This window comes from Saccostrea echinata, unplaced genomic scaffold (genome assembly GCF_033153115.1).
Source record: "Saccostrea echinata isolate AGI-Se365-2 ecotype Australia unplaced genomic scaffold, CSIRO_AGI_Sech_v1 ptg000022l, whole genome shotgun sequence".
NCBI lineage: Eukaryota > Metazoa > Mollusca > Bivalvia > Ostreida > Ostreidae > Saccostrea > Saccostrea echinata.
In genome coordinates, this window is record NW_026889771.1 from 10578441 (window position 1) to 10597494 (window position 19054).

At 33.2% G+C, this 19054-nt stretch overlaps 1 protein-coding gene across 2 annotated transcripts in view; it reads left to right on the forward strand.

The window, feature by feature from the left end:
• Positions 1–19054, forward strand: part of LOC133190395 (probable helicase with zinc finger domain) — a 33530-nt gene that overhangs the window by 6932 nt on the left and 7544 nt on the right. The window contains exons 3-24 of one of the 2 annotated variants that reach the window (XM_061326002.1): positions 429–465; positions 4886–5007; positions 5461–5523; positions 5980–6148; positions 6463–6640; positions 7231–7254; positions 8564–8762; positions 9364–9471; positions 9857–10036; positions 11097–11296; positions 11835–12011; positions 12205–12433; positions 12626–12736; positions 12948–13072; positions 13749–13958; positions 14292–14551; positions 14757–14875; positions 15137–15430; positions 15592–15696; positions 15868–15943; positions 16483–16678; positions 17059–17332. In XM_061326002.1, the coding sequence (XP_061181986.1) occupies positions 429–465; positions 4886–5007; positions 5461–5523; positions 5980–6148; positions 6463–6640; positions 7231–7254; positions 8564–8762; positions 9364–9471; positions 9857–10036; positions 11097–11296; positions 11835–12011; positions 12205–12433; positions 12626–12736; positions 12948–13072; positions 13749–13958; positions 14292–14551; positions 14757–14875; positions 15137–15430; positions 15592–15696; positions 15868–15943; positions 16483–16678; positions 17059–17332 (3456 nt within the window). The remainder of the gene's footprint in view (positions 1–428; positions 466–4885; positions 5008–5460; positions 5524–5979; positions 6149–6462; positions 6641–7230; positions 7255–8563; positions 8763–9363; positions 9472–9856; positions 10037–11096; positions 11297–11834; positions 12012–12204; positions 12434–12625; positions 12737–12947; positions 13073–13748; positions 13959–14291; positions 14552–14756; positions 14876–15136; positions 15431–15591; positions 15697–15867; positions 15944–16482; positions 16679–17058; positions 17333–19054) is intronic. The other variant, XM_061326003.1, reaches the window with a different exon arrangement.

Genomic DNA, 19054 nt, shown 5'->3' on the forward strand with positions numbered 1-19054 from the left:
CAAGGAGCTACAGATCTGCAGCTTAGTTAATATGCAGGTATCCCCATCTAATTCAGATTTGTCCCCCCCAAGCCCAAGATGTGGCCAAAGTAAGAGTAGATACTACATAGGCTTACATAGGAATATGTACCGGCTTCATCTGTAGTTATGAAATTCTATTTCAAGATAGACTTTTGATATGTAACTGGTTACAAGCAAGTTATTTTAGGAGGTCTGAATTCAAGAAGTTAAAGAAATTTTCTAGGGTTAGGGTTTGAAGATCATAAGATGGACTGCTCAAAGAAGTTCCACATTTAAAAACCTGTGGCATTCGGAAGTAGTCTGTGTTAAATTAATATGGTATCTTCATAATTGTGAGATTTGTTTCTAAATGGCTTATATTTCAGTTTTCAGATTATTTAAAATAAAATACTTATTTGTAATTTCAGAAAAACTTTCAAGATGCTTTAGAACACACAAACACTGGTAAGTTATATGATCTATTTTTGTGTCATTGAATTTGTAGAATTTGTTGTGCTTGTCAACCAAGTACAGGTGTATAAAACTTATGTTTCATGATAAAACTGAGCTGAAAGATTTCATTGCTTAAGTGTGTATTTTGGGAAAATGCATAATTAAATTTTTCATGTGTGAAAAACATTCACACTTTTACAGTTGTAGTGCATGTATCTTAACTGGATCAGGTTATTTTCATGTGCATCAGCATATGTGAATGAATATCTTTTACCAAATATATATATACTAAATATTTAAGGAATAACTGTAAGATTTTTTGGATTCATGATGTGATCAATCGAGTGGCTTGTGTGATAATTTGCATAAACACCGAAGGCGTTTATGCATAAAATTATCATGCAAGCCAATCGATTGATCATCATCATGAATCCAAAAAATCTTACAGTTATTCCTTATATTTACATGCTTTTGATTCTGCAAATTCCCGTGCTAATAGCCCCGCTTCTGTCTCTATTTGTCCCGCCCCGCACATGATTTTTTTTAACTGCGCCTATCGATGAACCAGTAGATTTATGTAGAAATAAAGTATTTTTACAATTTGTAATTTTATCTCGGACAAAGACATTGGAAATTTAAATATAGAGATGTGAATGAGGAAAATCCACACATTGAACTATTATGTACCCTCTTCATGGCTTATTTATGAAATGCATTCAGCCCATTTGCTGATTTCAACCACAATCATAATGATTACCACGGGATGGGTGGTGTTGCGGGGGGAGGAGGTTGCAAACAGGTATTCAACCTCTTAGGATGCAGCCGGTGTTGATCTATGTGCATGATGTAGTCAGTTAATTTAGTTTTTTAGCTCACCTGAGCCGAAGGCTCAAGTGAGCTTTTCTGATCACATTTTGTCCGTCGTCCGTCCGTCCGTCTGTCCGTCTGTCTGTCCGTCCGTCTGTAAACTTTTCACATTTTTGACTTCTTCTCAAGAACCACTGGGCCAATTTTGACCAAACTTGGTACAAAGCATCCTTGGGTAAAGGGGAATTTAAATTGTTAAAATGAAGGGCCAAGTCCCCTCACAAGGGGAGATAATCAAGAGAAGACAAAAATAGGGTGGGGTCATTAAAAAATCTTCTTCTCAAGAACCACAGGGCCAGTAAAGCTGAAACTTATATGGAAGCATCCTGGGGTAATGTAGATTCTAAATTGTTCAAATCATGACCCCCGGGGGTAGGGCGGGGCCACAATGTGGAATCAATGTTTTACATAGAAATATATAGGAAAAATCTTTTAAAAACCTTCTTCTCAAGAACAACTGGGCCAGAAAAGCTGAAACTTATGTGGAAGCATCCTGGGATAGTGTAGATTCTAAGTTGTAAAAATCATGACCCCCGGGGGTAGGGCGGGGCCACAATAGGGAATCCAAGTTTTACATTGAAATATATAGGAAAAATCTTTAAAAATCTTCTTCTCAAGAACCACTGGGCCAGAAAAGCTGAAACTTATGTGGAAGCATCCTGGGGTAGTGTAGATTCTAAATTGTTCAAATCATGACCCCCAGGGGTAGGGCGGGGCCACAATAGGAAATACAAGTTTTACATTGAAATATATATAGGAAAAATCTTTAAAAATCTTCTTCTCAAGAACCACTGGGCCAGAAAAGCTGAAACTTATGTGGAAGCATCCTCAAGTAGTGTACACTCTAAATTGTTCAAATCATGACCCAGGGGATAGGGCGGGGCCACAATAGGGGGAATCCCAAGTTTTACATTGAAATATATAGGAAAAATCTTTAAAAATCTTCTCAAGAACCACTGGACCAGAAAAACTGAAACTTATGTGGAAGCATCCTGGGGTAGTGTAGATTCTAAATTGTTCAAATCATGGCCCCTGGGGGGAGGGTGGGGCCACAATAGGTATTACAAGGGGGGAGTCTGGTAATGAACAGCATGGCCAAAGTTACTCAGGTGAGCGATGTGGCCCATGGGCCTCTTGTTGTTTGTTTGTTTTTGGTTTTTTTTGGTGTGCATGTGTGTGTGCTTGTTAACAAAAATTTATAAATAGTATGAAGTTGCATGTTAAAATTTGACAAATATTTTTGAAGATTTTAAAAACATATAAAATAAATTGTTGGGGGGACTAAACTATATATGTAAGCTAGACTATGTGAAACAACAGTTTAATCAGTGTGGGAATCAGAGAACTTTAATTGTTTACAATCAGAGGTAAATAAAAGTTGAAGCAAGCACAGTTTTTAAGGTCTGTCTATTATCTCTTGCCTGGGAGTTGCTAAAACTAGCTTCTTTTACGTGCTCATCGTTGCATGTACCAATAGGAAAAACCAACAACTGGCGTGTCTTAACAAAGAGAAAGACAGGTGACAATTTGTTATGTCTCAGCTGGGAAATACTCTCATTATTTGTAACCTTGATTTTTTTTAATGATTGCTGGAAAAGAGGTGATAGATAATTTTATCCTTTTTATTTGCATTTGAAATGACACTGATATTCATATTTTTTCGTACTTTAATATTGGAAATCAATATTTGCCCATCATGTGTTTTTGTATTGTGATGTTCAGTCTTGATCTATCATAAACATTTAACATTGTTAAATAATTAAATTATCCCAAAGAAACAAATATTTAGATAACAAAAATATATGCTAGGAGCAAAGTAACAGGAACCCCCCCCCCCCCCCCCCCCCCCTGAAATTAGATGTCCATTATACCTTTGACACGTACGTCAGCTAGGCTATATATGCAAACTTGAATTGTGCAGATATCATAGCTTAAGTAAATTTTTTTTATTGAAGATGAGATATCATGCAATGAAGCATGGTGACATTGTGTATTTTCATAAAGCAGGAAGCTCCATTTTACGTGTACATAACACACTTCATTTAAGATTGTCCAGTATTGCTCAAAGAGGAAGGAAGCAGTACTTTATTGTGCATGTGTTCACAGAAATTTCAGTGATAGTCTCTTCGGAAAAAAGGGATTTTTAGGATGTTTTTTTTAATGCACTTTCCCAATTTGAAAGGAGTTTTTCATTTTTTGGAACTCCCTGCAATCTGAATGTTCTTTTAAATGGAAAATGATTTTGAAAATGACAGTAAGAATATTTTTGAAGTTTTTTTTTATTTAAATTATTTTGATACGACTTTGTTCAAAGATGGAGATGGAAGAGAAAAAAAACAACAACTATTATTTGATTTACATCAATGAAAGTTTTTCTTTCTTCTTTTTTTTTTCTTGAGTTGTTGTGAATTTGCCACTCAATTTACATGTTAATGTTTTTGTTCCATATTTGGTTATACTTCTTTTCTAAGGAAGTGTAATTCCTTTCTCAGAATCTTTCTTGTATGCTAGGAAGTATTCTGAATCAGTGGGTATATCTGATAATTTCAGGGACAGAATTTTTATGCTGGAGTTTGCAGATTTCAAACAGCTAGTGCACAAAGTACATAGTTAACTGCAGTTTAGCATTACCATTAAAATACTCCCAACAATAGCTTAATTGAAAAATCAATAAAATTCAGCCTGAAGCTGCAAAAATCAATGTATTATTTTGCCAATTTGATATTTTCATATGATTATTGAGAAGTTCTCGAAGAACGCGTTTCCTTTTTTATATAGGATGTTGCTTGTTTACAGAGAAGGCTCCTGTACAGAATATTTCAATGTATAATTGATCTATGTTCATAACCTTTAATAGTAATAATGGCTATAAGAGTATGACTGTTGTTAAGTCAAGTCAGTTACCTTTATGCTTCTTGACTTTACCATTTGTTCTAAAGGTTGAATGAACTTCATAATTAATATTGTCTCTATATATATACATGTAATTACATTGATTTAATAACTTGACAGCCTCTGAAGGCTTCCTTCTTTGCTTTTACCTGACGTTATAAGCCCAGGATAGATAAGTTAATTTTGGTCTAAGGACGTCATTCTTAAACAATTCTGTATTTGAAGCTAGATCATAATTTTTAACAATTGTTGTTATTTAAAAAAAGATCAATGCACCTTGATTTCTGAAATAAGACAATGACACATGTATATGAATCTTTTTTCATTCAGTTTTATTGATTTAATTTTATGCATTAATCGTAGTCACGATTATATTTAGAATCAGTAACTGATGCAGAATATAGACTCCTCACTTTGTTGCTAAGTGCAGTGTCTTTGCTAGTCTTCCCTCAAATGAATAATTGTGAAATCTTATCTGACTGAATACCTTAGAGGCACCAAGCCCAGAGTCGAGCTCCTTTTTTTTCATCAACCAAAGAAAAAAATATCTTGCAGAAGTACATGCATGCATGTCAAATTTAAAAGTTATTTTTAGATTTGCAGAGGTAAATGTCCTGTCTGCTATGTATATAATCTTGAAATTATGGGAATGTTTTTTTTATTCTTTTTTCAGCCTTAGCTAAATACAAAAACAATGAAAAATTACAAGAAAAGAAGATCAAAATCCTGTGTCATCAGGGAAAGTTTGAGGAGGCATTTGACTTGGCCAAGAACTGGAGAGAAGCCGAACCACAGGTTTGAAATTCAGTGATTGATTTTAATATGGGAGTTTATTTTGCACTTAAAAATTGTTTCTGTAATGGTAAGATGTAGAGCTACCGGGTACTTTGAGTTTATACATGACCATGGAATAATTGAATCTTAAAATAAAATCCCCTACTTTTTCCTATGTCAATGGTTTTACAGCCATTTTTTGTGTGAAAAATGTTACCCTTGGCACTGTAATTTTCTTTTGATACAGTCTTGTTGTTAATATATTTAAAATGGAGTGGAGTAAAACAAATAAAAGTAGTGCAATATTGTCAAATTTTGTAAATTAGATCTCATAAGGTCATTCTTCTTTAATGATGTGTCAAAAATATTTTTCAGAGTAAGAGAAGCCACCTTAATTATGATGAATTTGTTGACATTACAAATGATGTTTATGTTGCAAATGTTGTTTCAAATGTCAATGTTGTTTTATTGCAGAATGCTGTGGCCACTAAGGAATTTAAAAAATTGAAAAAGGTCATTCAAGTTTTACGAGATCAGGTAAGGAAGCAAAATGAGTGACACGGTATAGAATGCGTACAATTGAAATAACTCAGCAACTTTATTTTTAGAGTTTATTTTTTATGCCACCTAGTACTGAAAATGAATACTTGAAATGAAGTTTAATTGCTTTTATTTCTCTAAATGAATTTATCCATGTGAGCTAATACTGTTATTACGGTATATTGAAAAAAACTTCAGCAATTGGTATTTCATGTATGTTACACTAGTGCATTGACTAGCCAGAAAATTACGTCATTTTTGATAGATACACAGTCACTGATGATCTAAATGATAGTTAATGCATTGTCAAAACTAAGCAGTTTCACTTTTTCAGAAATTCACAGGGCCAAAAAAGGCTTAAGTGAACCTTGTTCTTTATTCTTTTATGTTATATTTTTGTCCTTTTTCTTGATAATTTGTAATTTTATGATGTCCTCTTATTTTTCCTCCCAGGATTCAGAAGAAGAAGAGGATGAGGAGGGAGAAGAAAGCACCCCTCCCCCTGTAACAACTCCACCCACAAACCCCACCCAGACAGAACCTACACCCACTTTACCTGCACCCCCAGCACCCACACAAAAGTTAGAGAACGAAGGAGCTTGTGCTCTGAATGATGAAAAGGGTAAAGAACAGACCTGAAAATTGTTATCAAACTCATATGAATGTAGAGATTGATACACGTAACTTAACATTCACTCATTCTTATAGTGATTTGTTGAAATACTAAAAATTCCACAGGTGACAATTATGATTACTCTCCAGAGTTAAATTTCTTTTACAAAGACAAAAAATTAAAAGAATGATGTTTCTTTCTAAATCCATCTCAGCTCACTAAGTTTTAGTCCATGGAGTTGTTTGCTTGAGGAAGGTGCTTGAAGAGAGACTTCATTAAAACATGTATATTTGTCACATATATATATATGACAATTCTTTCAGATGATGAAGATTTTAGCTGCACATTTTGTGACATCAAGTTCGTATCTGCCAGTGAACTGGAGACTCACTGTCGGAGTGACCTACACAAAAAACGAATCACCTCAGACGAAGATCAGAACTGGAAATATCGAGTTCCGCCCAGAAATTTGACCAGTGAAGAATTCACGATTTGTCGCAGGTAATGAGCAAAGTTTTAGAAATCTTAAATGCTTACCATCATAATATAAATTTACATTTATTTAACACATCAACATAACATTTTGATACATGAAAATATACTCTTTTTCTATCATTTAGATAATTCTTTAATTTGACATCATCTAGATCTGATTCTATCATTTGTTCTCATCCTGTTATTTTGTTTCGTTTAGGCATAGTTGGGAATATCTGATAAATTGTTAGTTATATTCATGAAAGTGACCAACATCTTACAAGGAATTCAACATGGCAATGATAGCCATGTTTACTTTGAGTAAAATTTTAAAAATCAGTATTTTGTAATTTAATCCAAACTACTGTGTAGTAACTATGATTGAAGAAAAGTTACGGGGCATTTAGAAATTGGAGCAATTTCATTGGAAAAGTTAAAATTTAAAAACTTTTTTAGGTTAAATAAAAGAGAGATGAAGGAAACGTAGTTTTTCGATAGTGAAATTAGTAATCCAATTTTTTTTAGACATTCAATATTAAATTAAGGTTACCCTGTTATTGTGTAACAGGAAAGTGTAGTTGTGTAGTGGTAGATGTTTGATTTTAGCTGGCTTATAGTGTTTTAGACGCTGACTCAAATCGGTGAGCTAAATATCCTATTATAAGTTCTACTAACAAAGAAACCAGTGTCACTATTTTTAAGCACGTTATTGCATGTTTTTAGCTGTTGTCAGACTCCGTTCTTAGGTGAGATGATTCATATTCATTTATTTTCATTTTCTTTAGTTTTTCTCAGTTTGATTTTTAATTTTTTTCATATAGAATGCAATTTATATCTAATTTGTTACAATTTACTGATTAGTTTTTGTTTAATTTTTTATGAGAGAGAGAGAGAGTTTAAGGACCACAAGTTTGTTTTTGTAAACACAATATTTCAAACTGGATTTTGAATCTTGAGTTAACTTGAGAAAGCTATAGCTACCTGGTTGTAAGGAATTTTGTTTAAGTTAATTTTTATGCCATTTTCCAATCTTAACTCATATTGTCATTCATATACACTTCAGTAATTGTGTAGAATGTATGAATCTTGTAAAACAAGTACACAAGTTGTAATTGTGATGGACTACTTTGCTGACAATAACATCAGTGTTTATATGAGTAACAGGAAATGGCAGTCCTGGGGAGAGATTGGTCATTTCTAATCCTCAGTAATTATCATTGTTCATTGGCTTAATCAGTAACTCAGTGTTATTGATGAATATATTTAATAGTTTTGACATGCCATAAAATTTTATTTTTCCAAATTATAAGAGATGGCTTAAATTTGTTTACAAATTAAACTGTTTTTGAATATTTGATTTAATGTTTTCAAGTAAGTTTCGTAGAGTTTTCAGTGTTTTATGCCACTTTTTCTAACTTCATATTTTGATAGGTTAAGATTGGTCAGTCTGTTTGCCTGTCTGCTTATTACACACTGTCTATAAATTTAAACTTTATTCAACAGATTTCAGTAATTGATCAACAGGTCAAGTCATGGTCAAAAAGAGGTTCAAGGTCATAGACAAATTTACCATTTTGAACTGGCAAACATTGTTCATTTATTGTTGTTTGTGCATTGCTTTTTAAAGACAAAATATTTCATATAATGGGTGAGTATAGGTACATCTAGAAAAACTGCAGTGTGTAAATGTCAGAAAACATGAGTTATGATATGTACAGTAGCATGATTGCCTATTTATAAATTTGATGACATATATAAATGATATGGAATGGACATGGAACTGTGGAATGCACTTAATCAATTGATAGATATTAATTATCATTGGTATGATTTTAGAAAATATCATTAATATTTTGCATTTATCAATTATTGAAGTCAACATCAGAACGTTGAAAATATAGTTAATTTTTTTTTACATTCTTTAGAATAATTAACATTTTACTTTTCTAGTTATGAAGAAACCAGAAAGTGCACATTTGGGGACAAATGTACTCAGGCACACTCTAAGGAAGAGCTTCAGGAATGGAAGGAACGCTTCAAGTTCCGGACACAGCAAATCAAGCGTGCCCGTGACAAACATCTCCATGGTAACACATATGCAGAACAGCTGATGGAAAAACTGGTCAATGCTGAAAATTCTAAGTCTGTGGTTAGTATAGTATGCAAACAAATTTTTTGAAAAACAAATCATGTATTCCTAAATAATTATCTGGGATGAACAAAAACTCTGGATTGCTTTAAACTAAAACTTACATGTCTGTATACTTATTAGCTTTTGGGATAGAGAAGTGGATTTAAAGAAAGCATTTCCAACAGAAAATTGTATATTCAGATTTAATGCAACTTTGTCATTGGATTTTTGTCAGTAATTTAATTATGGTTGTAAAGTGTCATTTGAATTAGTTTATATTGTATAACTGTGTTGCCTATATAACTAACATAAAAACATATCAGTTCACTTGATGTTATATGTAAAATTTGTACAATCTGAAAGCATTTTTGAAGCGAAATTGTCTTCATTTTTTTTTATACTTATTGATAGAAAATTTGATTATAAGGAATAATTCTAATAGCTACCCTAGTCATCATACTTATGTAACCTGGGTTGGAACAGTTTATAAAGCATACACTGCCCCAACCCAGGTTATACAGAATAATTTGGGTAGCTATTAGATTTATTCCTTTATTTACTCATTCAGATTATAAATCATTAAAATGTGTATTCTATTAGATTGTATTCTTTTTGACAGATGATACAAAATGTTGAATATGCTAAGGTCCATGTAAATTCAGAGTTGAAAGTAAATATGACCACAAAGAAATGCACAAATGCTTGGACATTCACGATCACCAGCAAGGTAAGCAAGAAGAAAGGTGAAATTCATCGAGTGCAGGTTTTATTTTTTTAAGAAGTATGATACCTGTACACAGCAGTGCTAAGTTAAATATTATAGTGGACAAGTACTGGATATTTATACATGTACATGCCTTATCATTGATATATAATACATAAAATGATTACATTTATAAATTAAAATTTATTTTAAGAGACCTGTTTGATTTATTGTTTATGAAATGATCATTTACATGTAGAATTATCTTATAAATAAAATTAAAGACCTAGCTAGTACTTCCTTGCTTCTAAGGAATCCTGGTCACAAGGAATTAAATAATTGTACCCCCAGATAGTCTGAAAAGCTTGTTTGATAATGTTCAGTGTGTTTTGATTTTCTGTCATTACAGAGAAGCCTGCACCGAGTAACCTTACTGGACGACACAAACCGCACATACTTCTACATAGCTAGTATATCCGTGGGACCAAAGAAGACCCAGAAATACCAGAACCTAGAGACCCACTGCCAGGAATGGGTCAACCCAGACTACACCACACGACACACCGGAGAATACGTCTACAGGGTCAAGGTCAGATTTAAATAAAACTTTTTTAAATTTCTCCAATTATCCAAAGGTTCTACAACATACAGTAAAACTTGTTTATAAGTACTAACAATGATATAGCGAATTTACAGAAACAGTGATGTTTTTTTAAATCCCTGGTGAAATTTTTAACAATGCCTTGTAAATTTTATGGAGAAAATGATCTTGGATGTAGTGAATTTATGGCTATAGCGAACTGATTTTGTGTTCCCTAGAAGTTAAAAATAATGAAATTTACATCTTTTATAGCAAATTTTCAAAGACCTAAATTTTTTAATTGAAAATGAACTGACATTAGTTTTATAAGTATTTATATTTGAAACTCAATTCATAAGAAAATTTTTGAATTCCAAGGTAAATTTTGTATTTTGTACTTTCCTATACATTTGATAGTCATACTTGAATGAAAAAAAATCTTTACTGGGAATTTGCTATGTTTAAATTAAGGAATTTGTTATACAGATATAACTTATAATGGATACAAGTATAGGGAAGTAAAATCACAGGTCCTCAGAACTTGCTTTAAGGTTCATAAATCCTCTGCTCACTCAAATAAAATGTTCCTTTAACTCATATGATTTTCCAAAAGAAATATATTTGTTAAGTAAAATACAAACAATTATAGCATAGCTTCAGGACAAAATTGGCCAAAATAGACATTTTGTTGACAAATTTATAAACTGAAGGAATAGTAGACATTCATGTTATTAAGAGTTATCTCTCTTATATCAGAGTATCGATGAACCTTAAATGAGTTATTGTGGCATTTGATACAATCCATGTATTCTTAAAAGTGTAATGCATTAATTTTTATTGGAAACAATTATTTTGAATCATCCATACAAGCAAACATTAAGGTCATTTATTTTATTGAACATGCACATTTATTATAAGCTCTAAATTTTAGACATAAAAACAGCACCCATACATGAACATTCTTATATACTGGTATTTTGAATATCATAAAAAGCCTTATAATTTAACATGACTTTCACTAGGAAATCCATCATCCTGTTTCATCATTGTTTCTTTCTTTATGGTCCAGGTTGTTTTCAAGACTGACATTTATGGGACTTTCCGACAAACCCTGGTTTATGATTTTGGGTTGGAGCCGGTTCTCAGCAGAGAGATGCAGATAGAATCAGCACCCATTACAGACATAGAAAAACTCAGCAAGGACCTGGTACTCAGTGAACAAGGGCGCTGGAAAGTGGAGAGTGTAGATCTTGTTCGTTTTGAAAATAAGTAAGTTCAGTCTTTAAATAAAGTTGTCATGTAGTTCATGTCATGTTGATATACATGTACATGTTTGTGTTATCTACTTGACAGACACAGAAGGTTTACTTTATCTTGTTTGCCTTGCTTTCTTGGAAAATTAATACATTTATACAAGTCAGCAGAACTCTCTTGTATGAAGTATTGAAGTGAGATGCAATGCTCTGTTCAAGGTCATATTAAAAGTCAAGGTCACACACAATATAATTTTTTTTTGAATTTTTCATACTGAATTTATGGTTTTATTTGTACATGTATATGTACATATATATATATATATATATATATATATATATATATATATATATATATATATATATATATATATATATATACCTGTATGAGAAATGTTTTAGTTAAATAAATGAGGAAGCCTAAACAAATTATGAATTAAAGTGTTATTAACGTTAAAAAAAATTTTATGTCAAAAAAACATAATCAGAGGAAAGTTACATGACCTTCAATGAAGTTACACTGTAGCTTTAAAATTTTATTTATTCTCTTCAAGGCCAGTACCTGAAACTGAGGAAGAAAAGCAACTTTTATCCAAGTACAGTTTGCCTGAGGCAGACAAGTTCCGTCTATCAGAGCATCTGATGCATCCACCCTCTAAGGAAACCTACAGGATTTGGATGCATGAGATGCTTTATATTGAGGAATGGGCCCAGATGGATCATATCTCTAGGTAGGAGTTCCAGGGCTTAACCCTTGCATCCAGGTCTAGTAAAAGGACCTATGAAGTATACATGTAGATAAATTTTCTTGTGAAAGATTGTTTTTGATGGAGAAAAAGCTCAATACCTTTCAGTATAAATTTATATCAAAGTACAAGTTGTGATGATTTGAATCAGGTCATATGTAAAGCATTCCTTTTTCAGATACAACATAAAGACTTCATTGCAGCTTGTGAACCGCTTTCTGCTTGTACCAGGGGCCCTGAGTGGGGCTAAGTATGCCCAAGGAGGGGAACTATTTGCTCGCATGAAACTAGATGATGAGTTGTCTGAGGACTCTGCTGGGGGTCGTCTGATTCTGATGAGTTCTAATGTAGCATGGCTGGCCCCCTACAACCCTGATGATAAGATGAACTCGAAGCAGAATAAAAAGGTAAAAACTTGAGGACAGGAAATCAGGACTTTGTATTTAGTTTTATATAAAATTAAGTTTATATTTGAATTCTCATGTAAATGTTCAAACTGTTTATAAATCTTTTTGGCATTTTGAATGTAATTTTGTTTAAGAAACTGTAATTTTAGCAATTAATTGATATTTAATGCTATCACTAACTCGTGATTTTAGGTTTATCAGGTGCTCCTAGAAGACAAGGGAAAGAACTTTATATTTTTACGGCTTCCAGAGAAGTGTGTTTCAGAGCTAAACTTAACCTGTGACCAGGAGTTCCATGCAGAGGTAAGTTATTGTTTTTGTTGTTTATATTCTGGAGACAGTTTCTGTATGAAAAGTGTGATACAATTTGTTTTTTGAAAATATTTACATTGAAATGAAGTATTCAACCATGTTTGTAAAATACTCTCAGAATTTTCTAATACTATACTTAAAATGTGTTCTTTGTTTCTGTGACATGATGGATTTTGAAGTTGTCTATTTTTTACGATTCTAGATACAGTTCCAGCTGAATAGAGTGCCCATGTGTGAGATGCACTCAGCCATTGATCAACTTCCTACATTAGATCTAGTATTTCCCCCTCTCCAGAGAATTCCCACTTCACCCTGGTACCCTGAAGAGTAAGTCATGTGTCTAAATGGAATTTCGCAACTTTTGAGGAATAACTTACATTGTATTTATATATAATTTAATTTTGTTTGTATTCTAGCCTCTGATTGGTTAATATCCAAAAAGGAACACAAATTATTTCTGTATAACCTGGTTTGGTATGGGGACATCCCCCCCCCACCCCCACCCCCCGACAACCAGCTGAATCATCTGTATCCAAACAATCCTCTCATTTCCAGTCCGCTTTGCAGATTATAAAGCGTAAACTGACCCAAACCAGGTTATACTCGAATAATTTGGCCAAGAATTAGAGTCATTCCTAAAATAATCATTAGAACTAGAAAAACTAAAACAAGCTTCCAGCATCAGCAATAGGAATTACTAGCCAAAAGAAATGTACCGTGAAACTTCATTATCTTAACTTGATGGGACTGTGGAAAAACTGAGATATCCAAGGATTTGAGATATTGAGAGTAAAATGCATAGAGAAAAAGTGGTTTGGACTTGATAATGTATCCTTAGTATTCGAGATATCGGTGTTCGAGATATCGAAGTTCAACTGTATATCTTGTAATTATTTTCTCAAGAAAAGGTGGTTTTAAAGGAAAAATACAATCATGCAAATATTTAAAACTTCTCCAGAGGTTCATTGCTGAGTTCATCATTAATGCAAATGCATCATTTTAGCATGGAGTTCAGTGAAACAGTGAGTGAAAGACTGAATGAGAAACAAAAGGCAGCCATTAGGGGCATTACTGCAGCAGGAGACAAATGTCTACCCCCGCTACTGCTGGTAGGACCCTGGGGGACAGGCAAGACATACACTCTAGCTCAGGCAGCAAAGCATGCATTGGAAGTGGAGGACAACAGGATTCTGATCTGTACTCACTCCAACAGGTACAGTACAAAAAGGTCACTAGTCAGGTGACATGGATGAAGGAAATATAACCAATTGTCATCTCTTGAATCTCAAACACTTTGTCTCTTGAATTCTCCATAAATTTTTGGAGGTTATTTTAGTGAATGGGTTCATTATTTTATGTGGTAATTTTTGCTTGCTGTAAGTTAATTTGTGGTCAGTCCTCTCCTGATATTTAACTTTGACAAAACAATTCCCTCTCATCTGAATTGTAGTGACCATGGGTTGCTCTGCAGACATACAATTCCTTTCAATAGAATTGTACTGTATTATATGCATGTACCTTTAAAATAATCTTTTATTTTTGACAGTGCTGCTGATTTATACATCAAAGATTTTATTCACCCCATTGTAAAAGAGGGCCACATGGATGCTGTGCCCCTACGTATTTACTACCGTCATCGATGGGTGCAGACTGTTCCTGATGTGGTGTTACAGTACTGCCTCCTAGAAATGTCTGCTTCCCAGGGTAACTTCAGGATGCCATCCAGAGAGGAGGTGGACAGACATCGCATCATCATCACCACACTAAAAACTGCCCGATATTTATGTGACCTTGACCTCCCTCAAGGTCAGTGGTCATTGCCACAGTATCTATAGTCTTTTTGAAATATTCTGTTCATTTTTAATTTTTTTTCACCTTTAAAGGGGAAACACTGAAGTTAAGAAAGTAATAGGGAATAGTTAATGAATTTGTTTTAAAATTGATATAATAGTTTTTGATAACTTGTAGATGTGAAAATTGTAGATTTTTAGGTGTTTTTTGCTTGTTTTAGGGTACTTTAGTCATATATTTGTGGATGAAGCAGCACAAGCACTGGAAAGTGAGACTCTGATTCCTCTATCTCTTGCTGGCAGGACCACTAAAATCATCCTGGCAGGGGACCATATGCAGGTATGTTATGACACTTTATTACTGGAGTCTATTAAGTATTGTTTCCAATATGCAAAAGTCAGCAATGCAATTTCTGAAGTAGAGTAACTTCCCTTCATTAGCACATTAAATGAAACAGATGCATTAAAACTTTATCGACTCTTAAAACAATTTATTATTAAGATTGAAGACAGATTATCATGCAGTCATGAGTCAAGTTCAACAATTAACTTCTCAAAAACAAATTCAATTTTGAAATCAGGTTTTCTCTTTGTTTTGTAGTTGAATCCAGAAGTGTACTCAGACTTTGCTAAGCAGCAAGGCTTCCAGAAGTCAATGCTTGACAGACTTTACGAACTCTACCCAGATGACTGCCCATGTAAGATCATGTTGTGCGAGAACTACCGATCACACGAGGCTATCATTGACTTTACCTCTGACCTGTTCTACGATGGTAAACTGATATCTAGTGGGAACCAGCCAGCACATCCTAACTACTACCCACTGACATTTTTCTCTACCCGCGGGGAAGACCTACAACATGAGAACTGTACAGGATTTTATAACATTGCTGAGGTAATTAAACCTCACTTAAAGGTCCTATAAATTATTTCTCTCTAATAAAAAAAATATTATTAGTTACTCTGACCGTCTGTTTGATGTAAATTTCTGACAGATAAAGTTCATGCATATATGGAATACAGGTAAATCATAATTTTCAAAAATTTCTTTGTAAGGTCCATGAAGTTGTGGACAGAGTGGATGATCTTCAGAAAAATTGGCCTCCAGAGTGGGGTGAGATTGAGGGCAACATTGGAGTAGTAGCGCCATATTCTGATCAGGTACATCCTAGGATAAATCATTTTAAATGAGGATGCAAGGGGTCAACAACATTTAGTGTTCAAAAGGGAAAAAAAATCAATTGAAATGTTTATTAGCAAGTTTTTCCAGGATCTTTTGTTTAAACATCAAAATTTCTCTAATTTGATTTGTTATTGACTTCTTTTTTCTAGGTGTTTCGAATTCGTTGTGAGCTGCGGAAAAGAAAAATGATGAATGTCAGTGTAGAAAGAGTGTTTAATGTACAAGGTAAGTGAAACTCATTGTGTCAGTATACATGTTTGTTTGTTTGTATGTTGTTTAACGGCCCTCTCGAGAATTTTTCACTCATATGGAGACGCCGTCAGTATACATGTAAAAGACTCTTAACACCATGTGACAAATAGGTATTTGAACTTCAGAAGTTGATTTTATTAGGGTGCTGAAATACTGTAATTACTTTTAATTTGTGTGAGAAATGTCCACAAATTTTACTACCTTTTTTACACACAATTTTTTCTTGCCACATACCATTTATTTATGTATATCTGAAGAATAATTCCTCAGTCACAAAAATTAATCAGTGAAGATATAGATTTCAAACTAAAAATTGTGAATAAAAGTTGTAGCAGATAATACATGTACATGTAGTTTGTTTACATTATAAAGCATCAACTGATTTTTTTTTTCTGTATAGTGCTTTATTCATGATAACACTTGAAACATTGAAAATATTTATAAATAGTTGAGTGAACCATTACTATCCTTCAGTGGTAAAGTTTTTACAATGTGTGCCATTGTATTCTCAGGGAAGCAGTTTCGAGCTATAATCTTGAGTACTGTTCGGACTCGACACACCTGTAGCTCTGACTCGTCTCAAGAGGACGTGTACGACTATGGCTTCCTGTCCAACGTTAAACTGCTAAACACAGCTCTGACCCGAGCCCAGTCTATTGTTGTTGTTGTAGGGGACCCTCTGTCTCTCTGTCTTGTAGGAAAATGCAGGTAACTTTGAATGTTTTTAATAATTATTTTGAATGTGAATTGGTTCCTTGATGATGAAAGGACTTGTATCAGAATTTCAAAACTGTGACATATGAACACTGGTGTACTTACGTTGATGTAAATAACCACGATTTGCCATAATTTATTGTTTATTGTTTTGGTCAACAGATTCTTGAGTAGTTAAGTAGTTAAAGGTTGTGGTATTTATAGATCGAATAAGTTTTGCAAGCATTTTCATTTTAATTATTAAGGTAATGCTCGTATCAATGTTCATGAGTATACATAAATGCCTTTTGCGTATTTTTAAAACTTATTCCATAGAAGTAAATTCATTTAGAATTTTCTAATTTTCTAATTGTGAAACCAAATTTATTTTTCAGAAAAGTGTGGGAGTACTTTTTAGAGACATGTAATGAACAGAAGAGCTTTTTTGGAATGAAGTTCAGTGTCCTGAAGGCTCAGTTAAACAGTGCAGAGCTGAGGAAAACATATGTCCTCAACCCACTAGCTCCTGAGTTTGTCCCCAATCGTTTGTACCATGTGACGAGTCAGAACCACATGACTACTGGAGGAGCAGGAGGACACAATCCAGCAAATCCCGGGTATTTTGTGGGTCAGAGAATGATGTACCCAGGAGCTCCATATCCCCAGCAGGTAGGGTATTGATGAATGACTCTGTCAGTATCTTGTTGCTAACACTTTTATCAAATTTTTGAAAGAGGATAAATGGGCAAAATTTTCATGGTGCCAATCTCTGACAGAGAATTTCAGAAATCACTGCTTTGTTTAAAGCTCACCTGAGCCAGAAGGTTAAGTGGGCTATTCAGATGGAAAGTCTTTTGTCTGTCTTTTATCATGCTTATGTGAATTATTGTAAGCGTTTTAGGCCTACATTTAAATCCTCTTCAGAATCAGTTGAAATTATAACAAAGCACTGTTGGGTATTGGGGAATTGTGTTCTTCGTATAAAGGAAGGTGAACCTGTTCAAGGGTAGATAATCAGGAAGTTGTATAGTCCTCTCAAGAACTACATGTACTTTGCTACAAAAGACAAAATTTATTCATGTTCTAGTATGCAAACATCCTCGTGAAGTGAAGATCTTCAAATCATGATCCCTGGCTAAGGAGGGTCAGAATAGGAGGAATTAGTTGCACATGAGAATATTCAAGAAAAATCTATCAAAATCTTCAACTCTTGAACACCAGGGCAACAGTTTTTAATATTTAAGTTATGATCCATGTGGCTAAGTTGTGGCAACAAAGAAGGGGATTAAAGAAAAAACATAGCCAAAAGTATTAAGTGCTGTCTTTAGAATTTTCTTCTGAAAAATAGTCCATTCATAATTAGTCAAATAAATATTCAAGGATATTTATGTGGCTTAGGATTAGATATATTCTATTAATGTCCCCCAGGTATTTGAAACAATACAGAGTTTTATATTAATTTATTTGGATCAGAACACCAAGACTTATACATTGTAAATTTTAAAGAGCTAAATCCACGAAGTGCCAAAATCGGCCCAGTCATCAAAATGAATGAAACTTTCAAACATAATACTCTAAGATTTGTATGTTGTAAAACAATTTATTTTTTAACAATATCTTTTCTGGTTTTCTTTTTAAAGACGTTTAAACTTAGTATTGTTTTTCTTATCAAAACTATCACATCATTACATTGACGTTACATATTTTAACGCTGTGACGTTGACATTTTTTATAACAAAGTAACACATGTACGTTAATGGAATAAAATTCACCAAAATATGATCTTTAAAATTTTAGGAAAATTTAATTATGAATTTTTCAAGAAGTTTTGAAAACTTTTGGGTTTATATTTAAATTGAAGCTGTTTGTATTTTAACGAAATATTTATTTACAACATTTGTCTCGTAAAATCGTGGTTATATGTAATACGATTTAAATGAAAACAGGGGACATATTAAGCTGAAAATTACAGCAAGTGTTAATCTATCATATTTAAGTTGAACTGGATTTTGTAGTAAAATATATACTTGTAGCCATGGATAAGGATTTTATCGTTCTTAAATGTGTTGTAGTATGGTCCTATGGCGTACAAACAAAAAAAGAGGTTTTATAAAAGAATGCACAAGACTTAGTGCTCTTTAATAACGAATACATAAAATTAAAAAAAAAGTTGCATTAAAAATGAATTATGTTTGAAGTGACCATCTATTATATTGTCATTCTGAAGATTTCGCTGCACTTTCGTAATTTAAAGCATTTCCCGGACATTTGAAATGAATTTGTATTAAAATACATGTACATGAAATACACGAAAAGTAATGACGTTTTAGGGCTTTCCACAAGGCAGTATGTTTAGGAAAGAAGCCACTACAGACTTTGAACAAGTTAAGA